We start from the raw sequence: 27,385 nt of genomic DNA on the forward strand, positions 1-27,385 counted from the left end.
GATCGGTTAAATGTGTCTTCCCCTTCCTCTGAAAGGGTAACTTTCTGGATGGTTATAAAAGTAAATATCCTTGATCAGATCCGTCGGCATTCCCAGGCCAGGCATCTCCGGGCGAACCATAAAAAAAGAAAGAAACAAAAAACAAAAAAACAAACACGAAGAGAAAAAGTAATACCCCGACGGATATCACTCTCAAACTGAACACAACGATTCTGAACTCGAGTATAAGTGCCAGGTAAGTATTGTTGTATCAATTTATTTACTAGTAAATTATTTCGTTTGTTTTTTAAGACGCGTGTTGCTAAGCAACAAAAGCTTTCGAAGTTTCGTTTCGCAAAAATGGAAAACTTCAAGGTAAGTTTGTAAAAAGTTTTTAAAATGCAGCAAAGATAGAATAATTAATGGGACAACGTCACATTTAAAAAATATGTACTCCAATTAGATCGACAAGCTTCAAAATACAACAATTATTAGATATTTATGAAAGATTTATTCGATTTGTAACATCGTCAAATAAGTATGGTTTTATTAGAAAAAAGTTTGCGTCAAGGGAGATAACTCGTGCATTTTGATACTTTTTTTATGTGAATTGATTGATAGTCGGACTATTGTTCTCATCTTAAGTGTTATTATAATTATGTTTTAGCCAATGTAACCTCCGAACATTTTTAGGTGTATTTTGTCGAACTATGGAATCTGTTCTCGTTTTGTCAGCCATGACCGAGTAGAAGCCGTAAGTAATTCCGAATGGTATTCTTAATATCGCCGCAGCCGCACCCGCACCGACCGCACGCAGTATGAGGATTGAACCTTCAACTCCCAGAAAACTAAGCATCACTTAGAACCACTTAGTACTCTATCCGTTACGCTAAAGATCTTGACTAGAGATGTTATTCATTTATTTATTTTTTTTCTGCAAAACTATTTTTTTTTGACTAATGGGTCATTGGGTCAATGGGTCAGTGGGTACTGGGTCACCACTTATCAAAGACGAAGGCCACTCGATGTGAAAATTTTAAATGTTTGATTATATGGTAGACATTTCGTTGAAAGATTCATTAAAAAATATCTATAAACCGATTCAATATTGAAACAATGAAATTTATTTTAAAATGAAATTAAAAAAATATTGAGTAAATGTGACAAGGGAAATAATTTGACAAGGGAAATAATTCCTTTGTAACTATAAAATAATTAATACTAATTACCTCCCTTAGTTTTCAATTTTTATAATCCGTAATGACGTTTTGCTTCTCGAAGTTGCCATTCCTTTCACTTCTTTTTTTTTTTTTTTACATACTTGACCTTTTGCTAGGAACAAAGTGTAGTATCTGTTCTGATACTACACTTCACCTTTTCTATCCTCAGTCAGTGGAGGAGAAACCCTTCATGACTGGGACAATTTTTATTTTTGTTCCTATTCAGAGTGCCCCGTTTTGGGGAGCTGGATTTTTTCCAGATTAAAAATCAACATTGTATCTAACTCTGCCTTCGTAGGGAGGCGAGTAAATAAGATCACTTTGGGTCAGTTTGTTCTATATAGTTCAGAAAACTAATATATAAAAAACACTTTTCACTTTAAGGTGGTAAAATAGAGAAGATGACTTATTTTAGATTTTGTTTTAATACTTGATTAAAATAAGATAAAAACAAAATGTAATAAGTCCTCCGACATATCTCTCCGTCATATGGCTGACTGGGATAGCTTTCATACATTTATATCAGATCTACCTCTTGGTTCCATGTTTAAAAAATGTGTTCTCCATAGTATCAGACCTGACGGAATGGTTAATTGTAGGTATAGACCGCTTCAAAACCGCCAAAACATTCCAGCAAAAACCCAACAGCTAGCCATGTTTCTCTCCAGAATGTACTGCTGTCATTGCGTGCAGAAATCACTTTTTCCATTGCTTCCAACATAATAGATGTACTGAGACTAAAACCGCCTTCAGAACTGCCAGCAACCACTGTAAAAGAGTAATAAAAAACGCGAGAGAGTTGTATGCTCAGTCCATCAAGTCCAAAGTAGCTGAGCAGCAGCTTAGTTCCCACTAATTTTGGCAAATAACGAACAACGTCCTGAATAGAAGTGTGTGCTTTATCCCAAACATCATCAATGGACATGAGGTAATCTTGTCAGCATCGGACAAAGCCAAACTCTTCGCCAAAATAATTGCAACTAATTCTACCCTATGAAATCAGGGCTGCCAAACCCCCATATTTCCTCCTGTGTCTGAAAACATACTATGTGATTTACAAATATCTGTGTGTGATGTTGCCAAGTTTATCAAAAACCTTGATTCCAGTAAAGCAACTAGTCCTGACGGCATTCCTATTATAGTGCTGAAAAAGCTTGAACCAGAACTAGCTCCCATACTTACAAAGTTATTTAAACATTGTCTTAAGGAGAAATGCTTCCCACCACCCTGGAAAATCTCATGAGTGTATCTTGTATTAAAAATTCAGGTGAGTGGTTATTTCTCTCTCGGTACAGACCAATTACTGCGTCATGAGTAAGTTGCTAGAATCTGGGTTAAATAGAAAAGTAGTCAACCACCTCAGCAAAAAAACCTCTCCAGTGACATGCAATATGGTTTCCATTCTGCTAGATCTACAGCGGATGTGTTAACAGTTATATCTCATAGGATTAGCGAATCTCTTGACAGAGGCTTCATTTCTAGGGCAATTGTCTCTGATATATCAAAGGCGTTTGATAAGGTATGGCATAAAGGTCTACTCCACAAAATCTCCAGCTACGGTATAGTTGGAAATGTCTTTTCAATTATTAAATTATTTCTCTCTGATAGGTTTATAAGAATAGTGGCTGATGGGCAGAAATCAGAAGTTCACAGTATTAATGCTGGAGTCCCTCAGGGTCCATCTTGGTTCTAACTCTCTTTCTGATCTACATAAATGATCTCTCACATCACATCCTCTGTAGACATTTATGCTGACGACTCTACCATCTTTGGCAACACTTCAAAAGCTGTAAATAACAAAGTTCTCTCTGATTCTTTCTCCTCTGATCTTGATCATGTGTTGCAATGGGGAAATAGGTGGCTGGTTAATTTTAATACATCTATCTTTCCATCATCAACGCTCAGATCCCTGACTGGAATCAATTTAAATGAATAGCTCTTGTCTTTGGGAGGCTCCATGTTTTGACAAACTTCTATGTTTGACCTTTATTCCTTATTTGAGATGGAACACGTACATCAAATCCGTTGCCAGGGCTGCTGGGAAAATGGTGGGGTCATTCTACTGCTCCAGTAGATATCTACCTGCTGATGCAATTCTCTACCTGTATAAGAGCCAAGTACATCCAAGGATGGAGTACTGTTGCCACATCTGGGCAGGAGCTGCTAGAAGCAGCTTACCCTGCCTTGACAGAGTTCAAAATAGATTTTGTAGCCTAGTGGGGTATGCCCTTTTCTCTTCCCTACAACCTCTTTCCCACAGAAGAGACGTTACGAGCCTGTCTCTGCTTTATTGTTATTTGCATGGCAAGTGCTCATTTGAGTTCCAATCTATGGTTCGCCTTGTCCTGAATTTCATGGAAAACACTCATCTAACTGAAACCACTATCAATAATTTCTCCCACTCTTTATCTGTGCCTAAACCTAAACGTAGATTCCATGAACAAAGCTTCTTTCTTAGAACTGCATGTCTGTGGAACTGTGTTCTGTTTTCCTGCTTTCCAACTGACTACAATATGGTTGTCTTCAAGTCCAACATGAACAAATTCTTGATGAACCATTCCATTAAGTAATCCAATTTACCAAATTTCTACTAGTAACGATTACTACGACATATTCCCTTTGACCACTGTACACTCATTAACCCTTATCCTCGAGTGGTACCCAGGCCTTGATAAGTGGTTATTCCTTTTTTAAAAATAAAAAGACTTATGTTTTTGAATTTTTGAGATCAGGATTGATAAATTGTATTATTTGGACTACTGTTCTCATTTTAAGTGTTATTTTCACAATGTTTCTTCTGATGTAATCTCTGATCTTGTCAAATTCGGGAATCTGTACAGAATTTCGAATCTTTTATTTTCCCCAATGAAAAGGGTTACATTGCAGATTCCCGAGTTTGACAAGATACACTTAAGAAAGAAGGTCAGATGTTACATCAGTTGAAACATTGTGAAAATAATGAGACCAGTCATCCAAATAATCTAAATAGCACTCATCTAAGACTTTTTTTCAAAAGAACCAAATAAATTGGCTCTAATTTCTAAAAGTAACTGATATTTTTTCATATATAATTTAGCGATATGAAAATTCTAGCTGAATATTACTAACAGGGAAGAATTTAAATATGAAAGAAATTTCTAGTGTTCTTATTTAATTGTAACCTCATGAGGATAATATCATCCTTATCTATATATATAAAAGCGAAAATGTGTGTGATCATTTTATGTATGTCTCACAGAGGCTTTTTTTGCCACGATTCTCGAGGGGTTTACTATGTCTTAAAACTTTTTATATACCGTCTAAATCATAATATCGAGGATTTGCAAACGCACGTTGCGTCTAGATTTATTTACATTGATTTTATAAAAATCACGCTATTTCGTCATGTCGCCTGTTTGTTCAACTTTTTAGTATAAATAAAGTGAAACTAATTGAAGTGTTGTATGTTCTCGGCTTCCACGGCGGAACGTCCAGAAAGCAATCAGCTTTTGATCAATGTGAAGTTTCTCCTTATATCAGACAATTGCTATTCAATTTGGACAATCCCCTTTAAATGGGGACCTGGTTCCCCCCCACCCCTTCATCATCTTGGGGAAGCAAAAATTGCCCCACATTGAAACAAAGTAAACAAACCCCAAAAAGCTGTCCCGCAGTAAATAAAATACTGCCACGTCATCGTAACGCTCCTGCGATGACCTCATTAAGTGGCTACTTCTCAATCAAACCTCTTTGACTCACTTTATAACCCTTAACTTAACACGCTAACCAATTTCGCTCACCTCAGCCGAGATGGTTAAGTGCTTGGCTTTTGTTTTCACCTCCGAGTCAAGGCTTTGGGGTTCAATCCTACTAAAACTTTTTTTTTTTAACACACACACCTCTAAACACCCGGGCAACGCCGGGTACCCCCTGCTAGCATATAATAAAAACGTCACAGTTTTCCCCTCTGGACCCAAATACCGTAGGTTTACAACAACTGATGCCACATACAAATTTATTATGTCTACACTATTAGTCACTATCTTTTATAACTTTAGAGCGACATTATATACACATTTAGGCATTATAATAAAAACTTATGTTAGTTCTGAGGAGCGCCCCAATCACAATCTTACCATCTTTTAACGAAAGTAGTTCCTATTTTTCTCTCTATCTATTCTGTGCTTTCACTGCTCCCACTAGACCCTGGCACTATTTCTACATATCCCTACTCTGCTTGGTCATAACCGCTCTTAATTGATTATTAGGCACATACATATTCTATAACTTTTACATATTTCTATTTATAGATAATAATTTCTCCCTTCCGAAATCCGACACAGCTGATTGGCTGCTCAGTAGACATTCTCATATTCTGATATTCACATCTTCCGCCATTAAACGAACAGTTGGACACTTATAAACACACCGCCAATTTTTTTTTACATATCCATTCGTTTCCTTATAAAAATTTTACTCTATATCTATTATTTTTATTATTTGCTACATTAACTTTGCATTTCTGGACTTTTCCGATATTAAATTAAATCATTGATAATGTTGTTATATTTATTCATCCACAGACACTCGAGACATGGCACAGCTACACGAAACTGCTTCTTCTTATACTCACTCCCATCTCCATTATTTCTACATATTTCTATTTATGTATGTATTTATTTATTTAGTTAGAACGTAAAACACAACAATGGTATTTTTCCTTATCCTTTATTTCTTAATTATAATATTTTGTTTACTACATTGCCTTACATCGCCGCAATGTTGCATCCCTGTGACTGTTTTACAAGTATTTTAATGGAATGTACTCTGATAAACTTGTAGCACTTGTTCCCCCTTGTTGTAAACACTCCTGACTTAACTTTAAAGCAACTATTATGACTGCTATATCAGGTTTGCATGTGGCGTAAATACATAAACACAAAATAAGCCACGCACGTGCAGCACACAAAAATAACATCGATCTGACATTTTGACATCAAAGTTGCGCGAGCCTTTTCTAGTCTCACACAAAAACACGCGTTCACATCTCAAGCTATATTACTTGTCATATACATACGCGCACACAAACATATGCGTGCATGTCCACACACGTACACATATTCACGTTTGCATATATACACTCACATTCATGTGTATACGCACACACGCTAACGTACACACATGTACTCACATACGCGTACACGTACGCGCACATGGACAACGTCACTTCCCCTTTCAAAGGAAATCCGCACATGCGCAAAAGACCACCGGAAACAATTATAAAAGCAAGAGCAATGAGCAGCATCTTCCTTTTCAGACCAGCTTCAGAGGTGAGTGGCCTATGGACCAGCCGCTGCCGTTTCAGCAGGCGTGCCTCACGACACTTGCTACTATGCGGGACAAAAAAGCTAACAGACCGTACGTACACTTTATACACTTTCTCTCTCCATGAACTGGATTGACATTCTCACTCTTTCTCTCTATATATATACAACTTGTCCCTGAGAATACCTTTGCATAGCTGACTGCTAACATGGCACGCAGTTTAACTGATGTCAATTCACTATCTTTGTCTTTGTCTACACGCTGGACTATCATTCCAATTTCCACTACATTACTCACTCTTCTCACGCGCGAACAAACGATAGTGACCCAAACATGAGATGAACACACATTTCCTTTTCTTTCTATACCACCAGTCCCGCAATGGTTACACTCGAACGCGAACATGAACACGTGTTATACCTAAAACATTCATTTTTCAACTAAATAAACGACACGTTGATTTTATCCAGCAATTGAGTTTTTGTTTCCTTCATTCCATTCGTTTCATTATTTTCTTTTGTAACGGGATTAGGATTTATATATCCTAGTCCTCTACAAAGTCACTTCCTTTTGACCTTGCTGATGTTGCTAGTCTCAGTCTTTTCTACAAATACTATTATGGCATATCTTCCTCAGAATTGTCTGATCTATTCCCTAATTCTTTTGTTCGAACTCGTTTCATGCATTAGTCTAGTGGTCTCTATTAATTTGCTGTTTTGATATCTCATTGTAATACAGCTTTCTATTCCAGTAGTCACTTATCAAGAATTGTAGGCTTTTGATACAGTCTTCCTGCTGACTGTTTTCCTCCTACCTACAAGTCTTAGTCTTTTTAAGACTAAGGTCAATAGTTATATCCTATCTTTGCAATAACCAGATTTCGATTTTGTTAGCTCCTTACATGAAGTGGCTTCATGCCTTGTCTTAAGGGATTTTTTTTTTTTACATGGAAGTCACCACTTATCAAGGCCCGGACGCCACTTGGGCATAAGAGCTATTGCGTGTATAGTAATCAATGGGATAATATCGTAGTAATCGTTAGTATTGGGGATTTGATAAAGTGTCTTACTTAAGGGGGCGGTTCATCAGGAACTTGTTTATGTTGGACTTGAAGACATCCAAGTTGTAGTCAGGTAGGTAACAGGCAAATGGAAGAAAGTTCCACATCTTTGTTCATGGAATCTACATTTTGATTTAGGCACAGATAAAGAGTGTTGAAAATTACTGACAGTGGTTTCAGCTAGACGGGTGTTTTTTGTGAAAGATTGGTGAGGTAGGACCAGGGATTGGAGCTCAGACGACCACTTCCCATGGAAATAATGATAAAACAAAGGGGAGAGAGGTTGCAGAGAAGAGAAAAGGGCACCTCCCCACTAGGATACAAAGTCTATTTTGTACTCTGTCAAGGCAGGATAGGCTGTTTTTATCAGCTCTTGCCCAGATATGGCAATAGTACTCCATCCTTGGACGTACTTAGCTTTTATATAGATAGAGAATTTCATCAGTAGTGAGATATCTACTGGAGTGGTAGAAGGATCCCACCATTTTTCTAGCGACCTTGCCAACAAATTTGATGTACGTGTTCCATTTCAGATCAGGAGTAAAGGTCAAGTCCAGAAGCTTGTCAAAACATGGAGCCTCCCCAAGACGAAAGCCATCCATTTCAATTGATGCCAGATGAAGATCAGAACATTGATGATGCAAAGACAGAAGCTTAGTTTTTGATGAATTAAAAGTAACCAGCCACCTCTTCCTCCATTGTACCATGTGCTCAAGATCAGAGGAGAGAAAATCAAAGAGAACTTTGATGTGTTGCCATAGATGGTCGTGTCATCAGCATAGATGTCAACGGATGATTTAAGTATGTGTTTTTTGGGAGATCATTGATCTAGATCAGGAAGAGAGTTGGGCCCAGGATGGACCCTTGAGAGACACCAGCATTAATAGTGTGGGCCTCTGATTTCTGCCCATCAACCACTACTCTTATGAGCCTATCAGAGAGAAATGATTTAATAATTGAGAAAACATTTCCAGTTATACCGTAGCTGGAAATCTTGTGAAGTAGACCTTTATGCCATACCTTATTGAAGGCCTTTGATATGTCAAGAGCAATTGCCCTAGAAATGAAGCCTTTGTTGAGAGATTCACTAATCCTATGAGATATAACTGTTAGCACATCTGCTGTAGATCTAGCAAAATGGAAACCATATTACATGCCACTAAGAAGGTTATTTCTGCTGAGGTGGTTGACTACTTCTTTATTTAATATGGATTCCAGCAACTTACTCATGACATACAGGAGACTTATTGGTCTGTACTGAGAGGGAGATGACCTCTCACCTGAATTCTTAAATATAGGGCATACTTATGAGGTTTTCCAGGGTGTTGGGAAGCAATTCTCCTTAAAACAATGCTTAAACAATTTTGTAAGTATGGGGGCAAGTTCTGGTTGAAGCTTTTTCAACACTATAATTGGAATGCCGTCAGAGCCAGTTGCTTTACTGGAATCAAGGTTCTTGATAAGCTTGGCAACATCATGCACAGATATTTGTATGTTGCATAGCGTGTTGTGTGTTATAGGAGGAAATACGGGGAGTTGATGGCCTTGGTTGTATAGGGTAGAATTAGCTGCAAAGTTCTTGGCTTTGTCTAATGCTGACTAAATGACCTCAGGTCCATTGATGATGGTTGGGATAGAACGCACGCTTCTGTGCAGGATCCTGTTTGCTATTTGCCAAAACTGATGGGAACCAAGCTGCTGCTCAGCTACTTTGGATTTAACAGACTGAGCATATAGCTCTCTTGCATTTTTTATTACTCTTTTACAGTGGTTGCTGGCGTTCCTGAAAGCAGCTTTAGTCTCAGTGTATCTGTTACGTTGTATGGATGATGTCACAAAACGATGATGTCATCCAGTGTACGTTGGGATAAGACAAGAAAAAGGGTCCACAGAGTTTTGGTAGTACATTAGACCTCCAGGGGTCACAATTCGTCTTGACCATTTAGCTCAGAGCAAAGTATAATATCTTTCCTGATACGACATTTATTTTTGCTTCAATCCACAATGCCTTTTTCTGGGGAGCTGCCCCCCCCCCACATTAAAAACAAACCTTGTGTCTAACTCAGCCCTCATGGAAAAGCAAGTAAATAAAAATCGGCGAATGAAAGGATCATGGTTCGTTTATATTCTCTGTTTTAATAAATGACGTCATCCGTTTGAGTCACCATAAAGAATTTTTCCAATGTCTTTCACTTTTGTTTTACTGGATCACGTCATTACGTCATCATCACTTTGTGACGTCATCAAGTATGCACGGGGATATTTTTATTTTTTCTTACAAGTTTTTTTTCTATTTCTCGAATCAGTTCGGTGTGTAGAAATAGTGAATAAATGAAATTACAAATTTTTTAGGCGTTGATATTTGTTGGTCCTTGGTCAGTGGAGGGGAAACCCTTTTTACTGAGACAATTATTATTTTTGGTTCCTACCAGACTGCCCCTTTTTGCCCTTCTTTTGAAAAGCTGGTTTTCCCCCATATTAAAAACGACCTTGTATCACATTTTGCTTTCGTGGGGAAACAAATAAATACCAATATTTATTTATATTTAAGTTTGCATATCATTAAGCAGTCAGTCATTAAATGAAAGAGAGAGAGAGAGAGAGAGAGAGAGAGAGAGAGAGAGAGAGAGAGAGAGAGAGAGAATTTATGACGTTTTATCCTAACCTTCAAGTCATGAATCATTTAGAGCAGACGTTATCAACCAGGGGTAAATTTACTCCTAAGGGGTGCTATATTCGCATATCCCTCTATATTTACATGATAAACCAGAAAAGCAGCAGCAGCTGTGACAGTCAATAATGGCGACGCTAAGACAAAGATGTTCGTCGAGTCAATACAAATGAACTCAATAAATACACACAACAATTTCAAAACCCATTCTCTCACATACACACATCAATAGAATAGCTCGCACATCGCTTCAACCAAGAAAACCACCAGATAAGGCTGCACAACAGAAGAGAAAACCAAAATGTAAAACACAAGCATCGAAGTAAACGCAAATTAGACAGCATATTAATGCAAATAACTATTACACAAAACATTGCAACAATTCAACACCGACTAGGTTACATTCAACACTTTTTCAGCTTTAAATCAATATAACACATGCATACATACACCAAACAGACGATTCCCTACAACGCATTAAGACACAATAAACAAACACAATTAAAATAGCAAAATATAAGCTAATTATCAATTTGCCCTTTGTCTTCAACTACGTCCGCCACACCACTATATAAACACTAGCCGTCGCGACAAAAGGTTAGTCGCCCAGAGTCAGAGCAAGTCGACCAGCATGGGATAATTATCGGCTCCGTCGGATTCTCCCACCCCCGACATTAAACCCGCTTTCACGCACATCATCCATCAATTTCTCTACGTGGAAACACCAACAGCGAGAATTAACATTTTCACTTCTTATTTCATCACAATTTCATGTTAGCGCCCGACTTTTCTCTCCTAAGAAACACAAACATTAACCTTACGATAAAAATCTTCTTTCCTGAACATTCTCACACCCTTACGAACTTTAAACACTTTGTTTTGCTTTCTTGTTGAGTTTGTTTTTATAAATAAACGATTGAGAAATCAATCATTTTAAAATTTAAACACATATTGTTTGTTTGGTTCCTTCTCGTCACCATACGCTTATTCATAATATAACAGGGTAAAAATTTATATAGTCGAGAGTAAAACTTTGATAATTTAAAATAACTGATAATTAAAAAATAATTTCTTTTCAGATTGTGTCATATCTAAGAAACGTACACACATGGATTCATATGTCTAACATGACTTTGACTTTGTTGTTGTGTTGTGTATAAAATTATTTTATATAAAAAAAAGTCTTAAACAATAAAAAAGTTTTTTTTTTTATCTTCTTGTTTTTCTATCACTTTATGATGGCTATGAATTTTTTTGTATGAGGGTAGGGGGTGAATGGAGAAATACATAAAACCAAGGGGTCAATGGTGGAGGAAAGGTTGAGAATGGCTGCTCCAAATGGTAGTGGGGCTTAAGTGGAAAGAAATGAAATAGGCGTGCGATATCTGCAGTCTGATTTTAACCCAAAAGCAAGATTATATGCGTTCTTCTGAAAATGAAAAACTCTTCTCCTCAGTTATTGTCTGTCATATTTGTTGAATTAAGTCAGCGTTATATAAAAAAAAACAACTAAAGTCTTAAATAATAAAAAGGTTGTTTTTGACCTTCTTGTTTTTCTGTCACTTTATGATGGCTATAATTTTTTATATGGGTGTAGAGGGCCAATGGAGAAATACATAAAGCCGAGAGGTCAATAATGGAGGAAACATTGAAAATGGCTGGTCTAGAGCCCTGGGAATCTAGTATGCTATTAAAACAAATCTACTATTAGACCATGCATAGACTATTGTTGTCATATTTGGGTTGATGAATCTCTATCCCATTTGAAGGTTTTTGATGAGGTGCAGAAACATATCTGTAATTTGATTGGCCCTCCCCCTTTCTTCTTTTCTGAAACCTTTCTCTTTCAGAGACGTGATGTGTCTAGTTTAGTCTTTCCTATAAGTACTATTATAGCATATGTTCTTCAGAATTGTCTGATTTATTGCCGGTTTCCTTTGTTCCAAAATTTTTGGACTCGTTTATCTAGTGATCTCTATCAATTTGCTGTTATGGTATCCTGTTGTAATGCAACTTCCCGTTTGAACAGCTTCTCTCAAATCCTGTGGGCTGTGTGTGTGTGTGTGTGTGTGTGTGGGTAAGAGAGAGGGTGCAGAAGCTTTATTATGCGAATAGTTTTTAATAAGAATTTGTTTTTATTTTATGCTCATATAAAATCAAATTCATCGCTTCTGCATATCTAAAAAGACAATATGAAATAATCTTTGTTGTTTTTTGCTTGAGTAATAAAATATGCCTAAGTTCATGCATAGTAATATTTCTTTAACACCAGAAGGATAAGAAGAACGTCAACTCAATAAATACAAAAGAACTCACTTTAAAGATGACAACTCCCCCTCCAAATCCTCACATAGCGTTGGATGATCCTCAAACTGTCATTATAGATATAACAAAGCAAGACAGAGATCACCTTTTTTTTTTTTTTTTTTTTTTTTTAAATCCAAACTCAAACCGACATAAATTTAAAATAAATACATTTCAAAAAGTGACAATTATTTTTTTGATTTGAAAAATTATTACCTGACAATTATTTTTATGACACTAGCAGGGAAACCTGACGTTGCCCAGGATTCAAGGCAGATCAACGAATGTTCCATACTCCCAATATTTTTATTGCCGTTGAATCAATGAACTCAACTATTCATTAATCAAATTGATTGATTGCCTGCTCTAGTTGGGAACCCACCATGGTGCACCGGGAGGAAGCTTACATGCCTCCCTGCAGTGACTTAGTCCACAATACATTTTAGTTTACATTGCACTGTAGAGAACTTACAGTTAATTATTTTTATATAGTGACTGAAATTAAAGTTTAAAATGCAAAAGTCACGTATCATGGTTCGATTGTGCTCTAAACAGAAACATTCGTTTCAAACGCGTTTCTGCCTTATCAAAAAAACTATTGTTGATTTTATGTGCAAATGATAAAACTTCTCAAATGCACTTGTGATGTTAAGCTGTATAAAGGTGTTAACTTTGATCAAAATGGACTGGTATTTCTTTAATTGGATTTTTTCGATTATCGCTTTTCTGTTATATAGCACAGTGCGTGTCTGTTTGATTATCCTTAGCAGACATAAAAACAAACTGCCTGATAACGACTGGGAGAATTCAGTCAAAAGTTCTTGGGGGAAAAACACCTGACACCTACGGATTTTATATACAACAATTTAATAGAAACACAAGAAGGATCATACAAAAAGTAGAAAAAAAATTAAAAAAAAAAAAAAGGAAAAATTAAACAGACACATTTCGTACATATAATAACGTTTGCTTGAATAAAAAGATGCTACCTAAATACACACGATATATATATATATATATATATATATATATATATATATATATATATATCGTGTGTATTATATATATATATATATATATATATATATATATATATATATATATATATATATATATACTAGCAGGGGTACCCGGCGTTGCCCGAGTGTTTGTTTCCGGGAGGGGGGGGGAGTTTTAAAAAATGTTATGGTAGGTAAGTAGGAAGGATCAAACCCGGAGTCATGAGTAAAAGTAGGAAAATAAAGTGAAAAAAAAAAAAAAAACCATCTGCAACGTTAGCAGTTCGGCCACCAAGAAAAGTCCATTCCAGTTGTTTAGGAAAAAAAAAACAAAAAAAAAACGACTACGGTAGGTCGGCGCGAACGTGAAAATATAATGTGAATTGTCCAGCACGCTAACCACTACGCCACAGAGCACTGCAGCTTAGTTTAGTGATTTTAAATAACTTCACATGAAAGAACTACGAAGCCAAACCGGTGTTCTCTTCTCAACTGTTCCTTGTGAACGATCCCCAAACGGTGTTAAGTGGTGGCAGGGGGAGGAGGAATTTATTAGAGAGAAAATATTTTACCACTTCCATTGATCTTAACCGATTTTGGCCGTGACTTCTCAGCAGAAGAAGTATAGAAATCTAAGATTATCGAGGAATTTGAGAAATAATAAGCCTATAACACACCTCAGATATTGTTCTGCCGTTTGTGCATATTATATTTGCATGAAATATCTTGATTTTTAATCCTATTAAGGTCAAAATCCGACGGGAAAAAATGAGTTCATTTTATTTATATATATATAGAGAGAATAGAAGATAGAGAAGAGATATATATATATATATCGTGTGTATTATATACATATATATATATATATCGCGTGTATTATATATATATATATATATATATATATATATATATATATATATATATATCGTGGGTATTATATACATATATATGATGAAAATAATGGAAATAGTATTCCGACAAAATAGAGAAATAAAAAGGAACAAACCGTATTATGTGTTCACCAACGTTTCGTCTTTATTTCATCCAGAGGAAGTCTCGAAATAAATACGAAACGTTGACGAACACATTTTGTTGCTTTTTATTTCTCTCTCTCTTTCTCTCTCTCTGCATATATATTGCATATATATATATATATATATATATATATATATATCCAGGAAAAATGCAGAGAACAATGTAGACCTCTCCATATCGCATTTGTGGATTTCACGAAAGCTTTTGACATGGTCAGTAGAGATGGTCTGTTTGCCATCCTACAAAAGTTGGACTGTCCACCAACTCTTCTTAGTTTGATAAGATCGCTCCATGACAACATGACAGCCACAGTCTTCTTTGAGAGAGAAATGTCTGACAACTTCCCCGTGTGCAGTGGAGTCAAGTAAGGTTGTGTTGGTTCCCACACTATTTGGCATCTTCTTCTCAGTTCTTCTGCACCATGCTTTTGGAAATCACGAGGACGAAGACAGTGTGTTCCTTCATACTGGCTCTGATCGAGAACTTTTTAACTTGGCTCGCCTACGCGCCAAAACCAACATTCAAATAGTCCTAATACTTGAGCTGCTGTTTGCAGACGATGCTGCATTGGTCTTGCACTCCGCAAGTGGACTCCAGCGGCTGTTTGACAAATTGAGCGCTGCTTGTGCGGAGTTCGCACTAATAATCAGTGTGAAGAAGACAGTCGTGATGCACCAGGGTGACGCATCACCAATCACAATCAATGGCCACGAACTAGAGACTGGAGAACTTTGCGTATCTTGGATCCAACATCAACAAGGGAGTATCCATTGAACAGGAGCTACAAACGCGCATAGGTAGAGCAGCATCTACTTTCAACCAACTACATGAAAGAGCATGGTTCAATAAATACCTCACTTCTCACACAAAATGACGCATGTACGAATGCTGTGTTCTGAGTACCCTACTGTATGGAGTAGAGACTTGGACCATGTATGCTCGTCACAAGAAAAGACTGAACGTCTACCATCTCCGATGCTTGCGACATATCATGGGCACCAAATGGTGGGATAGAATCACCAATATAGAGGTGCTAATATGTGCCGGCAGGCGCTCCTAGTTCCAGACACTCAAAATCCGATGATCGAGTTGGCTTGGACACCTGTGCAGAATGCCCAATGGCAGTCTCACTAAGGATATCCTCTACAGCGAACTGGCAAATCGAACAAGAAGCAGCGGTTGCCTGGTGCTGCGCTTTAAAGACATGGCCAAACAGGATTTGATCGCTCTTGGCATCGATGTGAATGTGTGGGAGGAGCTAGCCGAAGATAGACCAGCATGGAGGTGTGCCTTGAGTAAGGGTGGCGAAGGACTTGAGAACCTTTGGTTCGAGAGGTTGGCGCAGAGAAGACAAAACTAGTGACTACGTTTACTGTTGCTTGCATTAATCTTTCGTAGATTGCTTGCCATTATTATTATATATATATGCGAGGGGTGTTCCAAAAGTAATTCCCCTTATTTTTTTTTATTCTGCCTGAATGGATCAAAGGGGATTAAAAATTGCATTGTTATGATGACTAAACTTATGCATATATGACCTGAAAGTTTCATCTCTCTGTTGCAGCTTATGACGGTGTGAGATTCTAAGAAAGCAATTTTTGTCATGGACATGCATTAGAAGCAGAGATGTGTCATTGAATTCCTGGTAAAAGTGAATTAAGAGTGGTGGTGACTATGTAGAAAAATAATTTCTGGAGCACAAAAGGTCGCTCACTATACCGTCTTTGTAGTTCTTCAACTTTTTGAGTTAACAAATAGGAGGCTTTACTTCTGGAACGACCCTCGCATGCATGCATACATACATGATGATTGCAACGTCTTGTCAGACGAGTGCCACTCCCTCAGATACTTAAAGTCCATGAGCCCAAATGCCTGAGGGAGTATCTATACAAAGATGATGTTACAGAGTCTTAGTTTTGTACGACAGCTAAGTCTCTCTCTCGGTTCAAAATGTTGAGATCCAGCAACAAGCAAGAGCAAGATAGCCAGCAACAAATTAAACTGCAGACCAGCTTAATGCGGGTACTGGTCTTCCGCTTTATGGTTTTTTAAATCAGAGATTTGCTTCTCCTAGAAAGGTTGCCTTCACCACGGCTTACGGGAGCCCCCTCTACCGCAAATACATACATACATACATACATACATGCATACATACATACATACATACATACATACATACATACATATATATGTATAATTTTGAGGTTGTTATTGTTCAGAGGTAAGGTAACCAATGAAGTATAATACGGTTAATATTAGAGTGCTCAATGCCGAAGTAGAGCAAGGTATATTTTTATTTGTTTTTACATAAGCAGTCATATGTTATTACACAGTCATAAGCATATTTCTGTCAGCTAGATTTTAGAAACTAGAGACCTCTTTCGGCGGTCTTGCCTATAAGCCACCTGAGAGGTCTCTAGTTTCTAAAATCTAGCTGACCGAAACGTGCTCATGACTGTGTAGCAATATATTAGTGCTTACGTAAAAACAAATATATATATATATATATATATATATATATATATATATATATATTGTTTTTATTATTCAATTTTCACCCCAAACAAGGCACAGTGCCACTTTGAAGTAGGAGGCTACTATCGGGAACATAAGTTGAAGGGGTATTAAGAAGGGAGATGAGAAGCAAGATGTCTGTTAACATTACACTTGAACTTCTGCATGTCAGTACAGTTGGGAAAGCAAAATCCTGGAAGCGAGTTCCAAAGTTTAGCAGTTCTGGGAAAGAAACTATTGGAGTAGAAGGCTTTCTTACACCTAGAGATCTCCACCGTGAAGAGGTGGGATTTAGTTGCTTCTCGGGTTTGTCGGGGGTGTTTACGTCGAGGGGGTACAGGTGCTTGTAGTTCGTCAGAACATTCACCATTAAAGTACTTATAGAACAGGCAGAGGGATGCAACAGTTCGTCGATGGGACAGAGGTTGAAGCCTAGATGACAGTTCAGGACCTATATATATATATATATATATATATATATATATATATATATATATATATATATATATATATATATATAGGTCCTGAACTGTCATCTAGGCTTCAATTTATATAAATATATATATATATATATATATATATATATATATATATATATATATATATATATATAAAATAAAACTATCCACTTATCTCGTATTTCCTTTTCAGATTAAATGTTTTTAACTCATTTCAAAGTGTTTTTTTAACATGTTTTATTAACTGTTTGCTCGTATATATATATATATATATATATATATATATATATATATATATATATATATATATATATATATATTGCGTATGCATATACATCCGTTTAATGTGTATTATATTGTTTTGAGCACAATTTTCACCTTATTAGATTCACCCGGGAATACGTTTTTACTTCTTAATGTATTCAAATATATTTTCAGACACATTACTGTTTGTTAAAGTGTTGCGGCCAAGAGACATTCTTGGCAAGCCATATCACTAATGGTACCAGAGAAAAGAATATTTTAAAAAAGGTAAGTGTAATCATTTTATTACTTTGATACACCCTCCTTTACACACAAACGAGATGTTATCAACCTTTTAGCCGTACGCGCCTTTATTCACGAATAACATTTTCAAAATGGTTCAATGCTAAACGATAAGCTGATTGCATTGGTTTTATTTTTCATATGATTACATATACCGGGTGTAATAAAAAATAAAAGAGAAATGTCAGAGCCAGAAATAACGCCAGATAAAATAAGATCAAAGCTGGCACGAGCTTCAAATCACAAGAAACCTGGCATCGACAACATATCTAACTTCTGGTTAAAACAGCTAACATCATTGCATGATAATTATAGCAGATGTTTCACCAGAATGTTGAACGCTTATGAAGCGACACCATCATGGCTATTAAAAGGCGATACAAGCTTAATAGTTAAAAGCACAGAAACCAAAAACCCTAGCAAATATCGCCCAATATGCTGCCTAACCACGACTTACAAGCTGTTCACTGGATTAATAGCTGACAGCATATATGACCATCTTTCATCCGGTGATTATCTTGAGGAGGAACAAACAAGATGTAGGAAAAACTGCCTGGGCACCAAAGATCAATTGCTCATTAATAAGACCATTTTGGAAGATTGCAGGAAAAGAAAAAGAAATCTAAATATGGCATGGATAGATTATCAGAAAGCATTTGATAGTGTACCCCATTCGTGGATACTAAAATGCCTTGAATTATATAAAATCCACCCGACCATACGAGAAATTTTAGCTGCCCAAATGAAGGAGTGGCAAACATCCATTACCTTAAACCATAACGGGGGAAGGATATCCATCCCAAATATAAGAATAAAAAAAGGAATCTTCCAAGGAGACAGTTTATCTCCTCTACTATTTTGCCTGGCAATTGATCCTCTAAGTAAGCTTCTAAAGAACTACCAAGGTGCTTATAATCTAAGCTACAGCCGCCAAAGAGAATCCTCCAAGTTAATAAACCATCTATTTTTCATGGATGATCTTAAGCTTTATGCTAGCTCGGATAAGGATTTAGATAATCTACTGAAAATTGTCCACACTTTTTCTAATGACATCAAAATGAAGCTCGGACTGGATAAGTGTGCTATGTGTACTCTGAAAGCTGGCAAGAAGATATCTACTGAAAATATATAGCACGATGAAAATAGTGTAATCAGAGAACTGGATGAACAGGAAACATACAAATACCTCGGCATTGATGAAAATGAGTCCATCCAGCATTCAAAGATGAGAGAGAAACTAAGCCAAGAATATTTACGCCGGGTAAGAAAAATCTGCAAAACTGAAATCACAAACAAGAACAAAATTACGGCAATTAACCAACTTGCCATGCCAGTACTAACATATAGTTTTGGCATTATTGACTGGCCTCAGAAAGACATAAATTGGCTTGACACAAAGACAAGGAAAATGCTAACCTTGTACCGAGTTATTTATCGAAATCAGTGCATGCCTCGTTTGTACTTACCCAGGCGAGAAGGAGGTATGAGACTCTCGGAAGTCAATCATCAACACAGAGCCACAATCGTCAGCATAGGTCAGTACATAATAAGTTCCTGTAACCCCAAGCTTATGAAAATTAAAGACCATTATCAGAATCGAGCAAGTAGTACAACATCTATAACACAACTTGCCACTCATTTGGGAAAAGATTGCCTTACAAATGATACTGAGAACCCAAACAAGCCTGCCACTGACATAGCCCAGAAAAGTCGGAAAAAATACACTAGCCAGTTCCATAGTGTTAAAACAGAAGAATGGACCAACCATAAACGGGCAAAATACCTACCGACTGAACTATCCCAAGAATATATTGATAGGGATGGTTCCCTGGACTGGCTCAAAAGAGGATCCCTTCATTACGACCAAGAGAGGTTGATATTGGCTGCACAAGACCAGGGCCTCATGACAAACGCCTTCAAAAAGATGTGTGGTCTAAGCAACAATAATAAATGCAGGTTCTGTAGCACTGAGGTTGAGAGTGTGGGCCACCTGATTTCTGGTTGCAAAGTCCTACTTGGAGACGGTTATTATACAGATCGCCATAATGGAGTTTGCAAATACCTTCACTGGAAGATATGTAAGAAACTCAACATTCAGTGTAGTAAAAACTCCTGGGAACATATACCCGAACGAACAGTTGGGAATGACAACTACACTATTCACTATGACTACATAATCCCTACTGCTACATATCTTGAAAACGCAGCTGTTAAACAAGATATAGTGATTTGGGACAGAGCAAACAAAAAAGCGACCGTAATAGAGGTCAGTGTACCCAATGATACAGGGCTTAACAGAGTTGAGAGGGAAAAGATAACAAAGTATCAAGGACTTATGTATGATATGAAACGAAATTGGAAATTAAAAGACGTTTCAATTATACCAGTCATCATAGGAGCAACTGGGCTTATGAAAAAGAACTTTAAAAAGTACATAGCAAGCATACCCGGTGAACCAAGTGCAAGTGAAATACAAACGATTGCACTGAAAGGGACGGCTAGAATCCTGAAAAGATCTCTTGGTTGGACTCACTAAAATAGGGGTAAATGTCAGACATCTGGTTAGATGTCCCATCCCCTAGAAGAAAAAGTTTAAGAAAAATGAAAAAAAAAAAGGTGTAATTATCGATTAGTTTTTAAAAAATATTTTTCATGAGTCCAGTTGCTCTTGCTCCTATAATATAATAATTCCAGTAATTATAGGAGCACCTAGACTCATGAAAAAGAATTTAAAAAACTATTTAGCAGATATACGCGGTAAACCAAGTGCAAGAGAAATTAAAACAATTGCATTTAAAGGGCTAATCAGAATCTTAAAAATATCTCTCGGTCGATGGTGAATGTTTGGCATCTGGTAGGATGCCACACTCCCAGCTTAAACAAAAATAATAAAATTGAAAAACAAAAAGGTGTTAGTAAATCTTTGTAAGTCTGAGTAATTTATTCGTCTGACAACGTAAGGATGGGATAAATCTTATTTGTATATTACTCATCTATTTTATATGAAGTACAGTGGAACCCCAGGATACGGTAGCCCTAGGATACGTTTTTTTCAGGTTACAATGTGGAATACGATGTTTTTCCAGCCCCTGGTTACGATATTTTCCCCCGACTTACGGTGTTATTTATAATGCTATTTGATTATACACATGTGTATTATATACTGTACTGTATTTTGTTTCTAATTTTAATGACGTATGCCGAGGTTCTACTGCATTTCCAAAGTTATGTCTTGGAAACGTTAATAGCAACTTATCTAATTTGGCTGAAGTTTTGCATGGTGCTTACCGTTATCAAAGAGCATCAGATCCACACATCAAATTTGGAAAAATCAGAAGTTAAAGTTCCATTAAAATTTCGACCATGATTGAACTTATGTAAGATGCAGAACTTCTAAAATATTTGTGCTTCAATTCTTACTTGCCGAAGTTGAAAAATGGTGAAAGGAAGAAATTACAGGAGACACACAAGACTGAGATAAGGATAATATATGTATTGAATATTATACAATATTAAACAATAATAAAGAAAAGTCCTTCAACTAATTATGTTTCTGGCTTTAGAAATCCAACTATAAAGTTCTTTTACGTCCAAGAAACGGACAGCCCTCAAAATATTCAAAGTTAGTTGGTTGCATTCAAATTAAAAAGGAAAGGTTTTCTTATTTGTTGAATGGACGGCTTCACATTCAAAAAGAGGATCATCATCATCATCATCATCATCATCATCATCATCATCATCATCATCATCATCATCATCATCATCATCATCATCATCATCATTATCATTATTATTATTATTATTGGCTAGGAGTTCTCACACAGGTTAACATCAGTGATTTCTCTCTAATAAGAATCGGCGGTGTTCTCTGGAGTGTGAGTGACAAGTCTCCCCAGATTTCCAGTACTTGCCACCTTTTACAAAAACCATTGCAAATGATTTTATGTTATCACAACAACTGCCTACCATTGATTTCTCACGAGAAACAACCATTCGTCTTCACTGAGATTTGAGTGGCAATAAGCCTCCTCAAGGTCGCAATATTCCAATGGAAGTGTGGTTAGTACTTTTCATCTTTCTTGACCCTTTATGACTATATCAGTCGAGGCTGGTGTCATCACTTTTTTGGAGGCGGGCTGGGATGGGGGGTTTAGCTTATGAAATTTCGTGCAGTTTCAGTTCCCTTGGTTTCATATGCTGTTCTTTTTCTATGTGTTTGTTTCATTTCTATTGCATGATTTAATGGAGATGGATGAGAACTCAGATGTTTATAACGTATATCTGGATGGCGAAGCTATTGAAGTTACCCAGAAGTGTTGTTACCTTGGTGATATTACTGGAGCATAGAATGGAGGAGATGCTAGTGTCATTGTAACTGTTATGACTAGATGTAGTAAGTTCAGGGAACTTCTGCCATATTTAACCATCAAAGCGTTACCACTCTTAACTAAGGGAACAATCTATGAAACAATGTGTAAGCAGTGTGATGATATATAGAAGTGAAACCATGCCAGTGAGTGTTGAGGACATGTGTTGCATGAAGAGGAATGATATGAGAATGAAGACGGTAGATGTGTAATATGAGTCTAAATCAGACCTCCATCTGATGACCTCATTGGAAGATTAAATCTGAATTTTATAGGGTGATGTGTACAGAACAGGATACTTTGATGGTATGGCCACGTTAAAAGAATGGATGACAGTTCTTGGATTTGTAGATGTAGAAAAACTAAGGTAGCAGATTCTGCTCAGAAGGGAAAGCCAAGGAAAACATGAGAGGAAATGATTGAAATGAACTTGAAGGAAATAGAGGAAAATAAAGACATGGCCAGAGATAGATTAGTTTTTAAAATTCTAAAAGTCGTCCAAGACATACCAGCATCCAAAAACGGAGTTTAAAACCACTATTATTATTATTATTATTATTATTATTATTATTATTATTATTATATTTTATATTAATACGATAGCGTGTGTGTTATTTTGTGCATCACGCTTATATCTTTTTTCTTCCGAGTGACTGTTGTTTAATTGTTATGATCTTTCATTTCTTGTAATAAATAATTTTACCAAGAATTCTTCTAAGTTTTGGTTTCGGTTTCAGCTGATGGCACTCAAGTTATATATATATATATATATATATATATATATATATATATATATATATATATATATAAAGTTTTTTTCTTTATAAGTTTTGGTTTCGGTTTTGATTCAAGCTGATGCACCCAAGTTATATGGATATATTTTTTTATTTTTGAAATCACAACTTTTTTTAATTTTGAAATCAAATATATAAGAATCGATAGAAAATTGACTCCATAATAATATATACGAAATCTGCCTAAATTAAAATATCATATTTAAACGTATTTTAAGATCGGGCTATGTCAGGCGTCGCTGCTAGCTTGGATAAATAATTTTTCAATTTTAACACGGCAGCTGCACTAATATTAGGGCGTCTCCATTTATGCTGAATATCCACAGAATGCCAACATCAATATATTACACATGAAAGAGTCCACTGTGGAATTTCCACAGGTCTCACGAATTATTATTATTAGTGTTACTATTATTACTATTAGTATTAGTATTAGTATTAGTAATAGTGGTAGAAAGAATTTGAAAAATAATCTAATTTTATGTTTTCTTTTTTTTTTGTAGATTGAATGTGCTGATGAGAACTTTGCTAACAAGGCATATCGAGAGGTATATTTATTTACTTATTTTTATTTATGTTCTACTTGAATATTTTATAGGCATATTTATTACATATGTACATATGCAGTATGTAACTATATATTTGTGTGTGTATATTTGACAACATTTACAACAATGAATGTAAAAGTTCAGTGAATGTCAACAAATGTAAAAGTTTGATGAAGACACACACACACACACACACACACACACACACACACACACACACACACACATATATATATTTCTGTAGAAATATACTTTATTTCCTTATAATATATACCAATCCTTATCCAAGAAGCTTAATATAATTACAGATCAATATAATAAATGAATGACAAACGTTATATTCCAAAGCTCATGATGTTAACCACCTTATAATTTATTCCTTTAATTCAGTTGACATTCACAATTCTTGACAGTATCTGCTTCGTAGCACAAAATCAATCACTTAATTATTATGTCAATCAGTGAATCTATTTTGCCCTTAACTCATCAGAAGAAATAGCAACAATCAATTCATCAAAACGATAAAGTGCGTTTTGACATGATTAAAAATCCAAAAATTGGAAGAGAAGCTGTAAAAACCTTATAATATGTTTACATTACGCCATTTTGAATCAAAATGGCGTAAAGGAAACATATTATAAGGTTTCTACTACTAACTTCTAGTAGACATCCATCATGGCTACGAACCATTACTTCACGTATCTATGGAACAATTTTCTCCTTCAACAGGCCTATATAATCATTAGGGCTATGACAACAGCATATTCTTTTCATTGTTTTGACTCTCAAGTATATATCCGACACGGTGAGACCAAGGCTACTGAGAGTAAAGGCCGATGAACATGACAGCGTGACGTCATGACCAGATCAACATGTAGGTATATGGTGCCTAAAATTTCTTGTGTTCAATCATGTGACCACGCTAATGCCATAAATATATTTTTTGTTGCCCCTTGTGGTAATTTTATGAAGGTAATTCAAACGTGCATGTATTTTTTTTTCTCTAAAGAGAAAGAACAATTCTCCATTTGGATAGTTATATAATTGCAATAATTGCACATTGGGATAATTTTAATCTAACAAATTATAAAAGTAAGTGAACCTGTTTTTGAAATTTTTTTACATGTCTATCGAAGAAAATCTAATATTTCATTTTATTTTTTTTAAACTGCAAAACAATTTTTACGAGAATATTTTTCAGTCCGTTCTTTTAATAATAAATAAAACTTTTCTTTGAGTATTTTCAAATATTTTAAAGTTAGAAGCATTTTTCACGACAGTCTTTTTTTTTTTTTTAACTAAAACGATCGATGAATTTAATATTTTAGCACCGGAAGTAATTTATTTATTTTTTTAAATACATTTAAAACTTAAAAATTTTGTTTGTTTTATAACATTTCAACTGTAAATAAATTACATGACTGAAATAGGAAATGAAATAGAAAATTCTATGTTCTATATCAAGATATACGAACAAAAATTCATCTTAAAAATTCATTAACTAATCAGTTTTAATTAAAGTTTTGATATGAACTAAAAATAAAGAGTACATTAAATTTTACTTGACATATTTTTTGTGTTTTATCTTATAAATAAATGGATACTTCACGGGAGAATGCGGACCCTGCGTAAACGATGTTTTTATTTAACGATTGCTCCCTGAAAGTGTTTTCTTTCACTTCCCTCGCATAATCTCAGACTTTTTTTTTAATCGTTTGTGTATTTATTTTTTGATTTTTTGTTTGTTTTTAGGGGGTAACTTTGATTCATACCTTTTATTACATGCTTGTTTTTATTTTATTTCATTTGAATTTTTTAATTATTTTCTCCAATAAAGATTTTTATTTTTTTGTCTAATTATTTTTTCATGCATATTCAAATAATGCCCCCCCCCCTTTTTGGCCTCAAATAGTACTCGCAAAGAAGTTTTCCTGATTAAATAAACCAAAGAAAAGCTTTTGCCGTGTGCTTACAGGGAGTAATCATTAAATAAAACCACCGTGAAGTATGAGTAAATGTTGTATGCACCCTGCTGAAATAATAACTAAATACTATCTAAAATATAGCATGGTGCGTACACTGCACAAGCACCATTATTATTATTATTATTATTATTATTATTATTATTATTATTATTATTATTATTATAAAAATGATAATAAAAAAAACTGGTGTAGATGACATCGAATAGCGCCACATCAATTAGTTGTGAAGGGTCAGGGAGGATGGAAAGATCGAGGTGGGAGAGTACTAACCAGATCTCCACTAGAAATGTGCAGTTCAAATCTGGTACCTGGGGGGGGGGAGGAATTTTGTCACGCAAACCCCAGGAAACACTAATGGCAGATGCCAATGAGAAATCAATGGCAAACGGCTGTTGCGATAACGTACAATCATCTGCACAAGTGTTCAAAAGGTGGAGAACACTTGTTGTCACTCGGTCTCCAAGAAACACCACAGGTTACTGCCAGTGAGCGATCACTGGTGATGGCCTGTGAGACAACTCGTAGTGAGTGAAATAATGATGATGATGATGATGATGATGATGAGGATGAGGATGATGATGGATGATGATGATGATGATGTCCCTTCTCCAATTCACCACCACCCTGATTTAATATCATAGATGTTTACTAAATTTTCTTAGTTTTTAACCAATGCTCATGTCATGGTAAGATTATTTCTATAATTATGTGAACTTCATTTTCATATTCATGTAGTCTGCACTGATATGAGAATGATAGGATTCCTAACCATGTAACTGATGAAAATGCACTGCACATTTTAATGAAAAACATGGGGGGAAAATGGACGTAGAAGAACAAAAAAAAACAAAACTTTAGATATAATTTCTGTATTATTTCAGCATATAATCTTGTGGGGAAAATTCCAGCTCCCCAATAAGGGGCACTCTGGATAGGAACAAAAATAAAAATTGTCTCAGTCATGAAGGATTTCTCCTCCACCGACCGAGAACTGAAAAGGTGAAATGCAGCATCAGAACAGATACCACACTGTGATCTTGTCCTGAAGTTTTTGTTTAATATGTTTCTAATTGTTTGTTCCCTAAATTCATAATTCAGTTTTATCAGTATTAGATTATATATTGCTTTAAAATTACATAATTTTACATAGATAATATTTATATTTTATATTGAATAAAGTTCAGTTTCATTATTAATCGAATTGGGTGCCTTTATTTTCTTTTTTAACATGTTTTAATGCTCTTTTTTAAAATGCCGTCATATAGTATCAACAGTAACAGTTCGACAAATCTTACCTACATTGCCTGCAGGCATTTTTCAGTAAACAGGCCTTCTATATATCGGTGGCCGTTGTTCAGGTCGAGGGAGGAGAGGGGACAGTGTGAGAAGGTACAAGATAATATTTATATTTTATATTGAATAAAGTTCAGTTTCATTATTAATCGAATTGGGTTCCTTTCTTTTCTTTTTACCATATTTTAATGCTCTTTTTAAAAATGCCCGACCAACCCGACAAGCAGCTAAATCCCACCCCTTCACAGTAGAGATCCCTAGATGTAAGAGAGCCTTCTACTCCATTAGCTTCTTCCCCAAAGCCGCTAG

At 35.7% G+C, this 27,385-nt stretch overlaps 1 protein-coding gene across 1 annotated transcript in view; it reads left to right on the plus strand.

The window, feature by feature from the left end:
* The first annotated feature begins 269 nt into the window (after positions 1–269).
* LOC145239836 (serine/threonine kinase-like domain-containing protein STKLD1) overlaps positions 270–27,385 on the plus strand; it is a 91,331-nt gene continuing 64,215 nt past the window's right edge. The window contains exons 1-3 of the mRNA XM_080103384.1: positions 270–354; positions 17,982–18,074; positions 23,754–23,798. Of these exons, the coding sequence (XP_079959510.1) occupies positions 340–354; positions 17,982–18,074; positions 23,754–23,798 (153 nt within the window). The 5' untranslated portion in view covers positions 270–339. The remainder of the gene's footprint in view (positions 355–17,981; positions 18,075–23,753; positions 23,799–27,385) is intronic.

Source organism: Euprymna scolopes, chromosome 19 (assembly GCF_053919585.1).
Source record: "Euprymna scolopes isolate OS-2025 chromosome 19, ASM5391958v1, whole genome shotgun sequence".
NCBI classification, from domain to species: Eukaryota; Metazoa; Mollusca; class Cephalopoda; order Sepiida; family Sepiolidae; genus Euprymna; species Euprymna scolopes.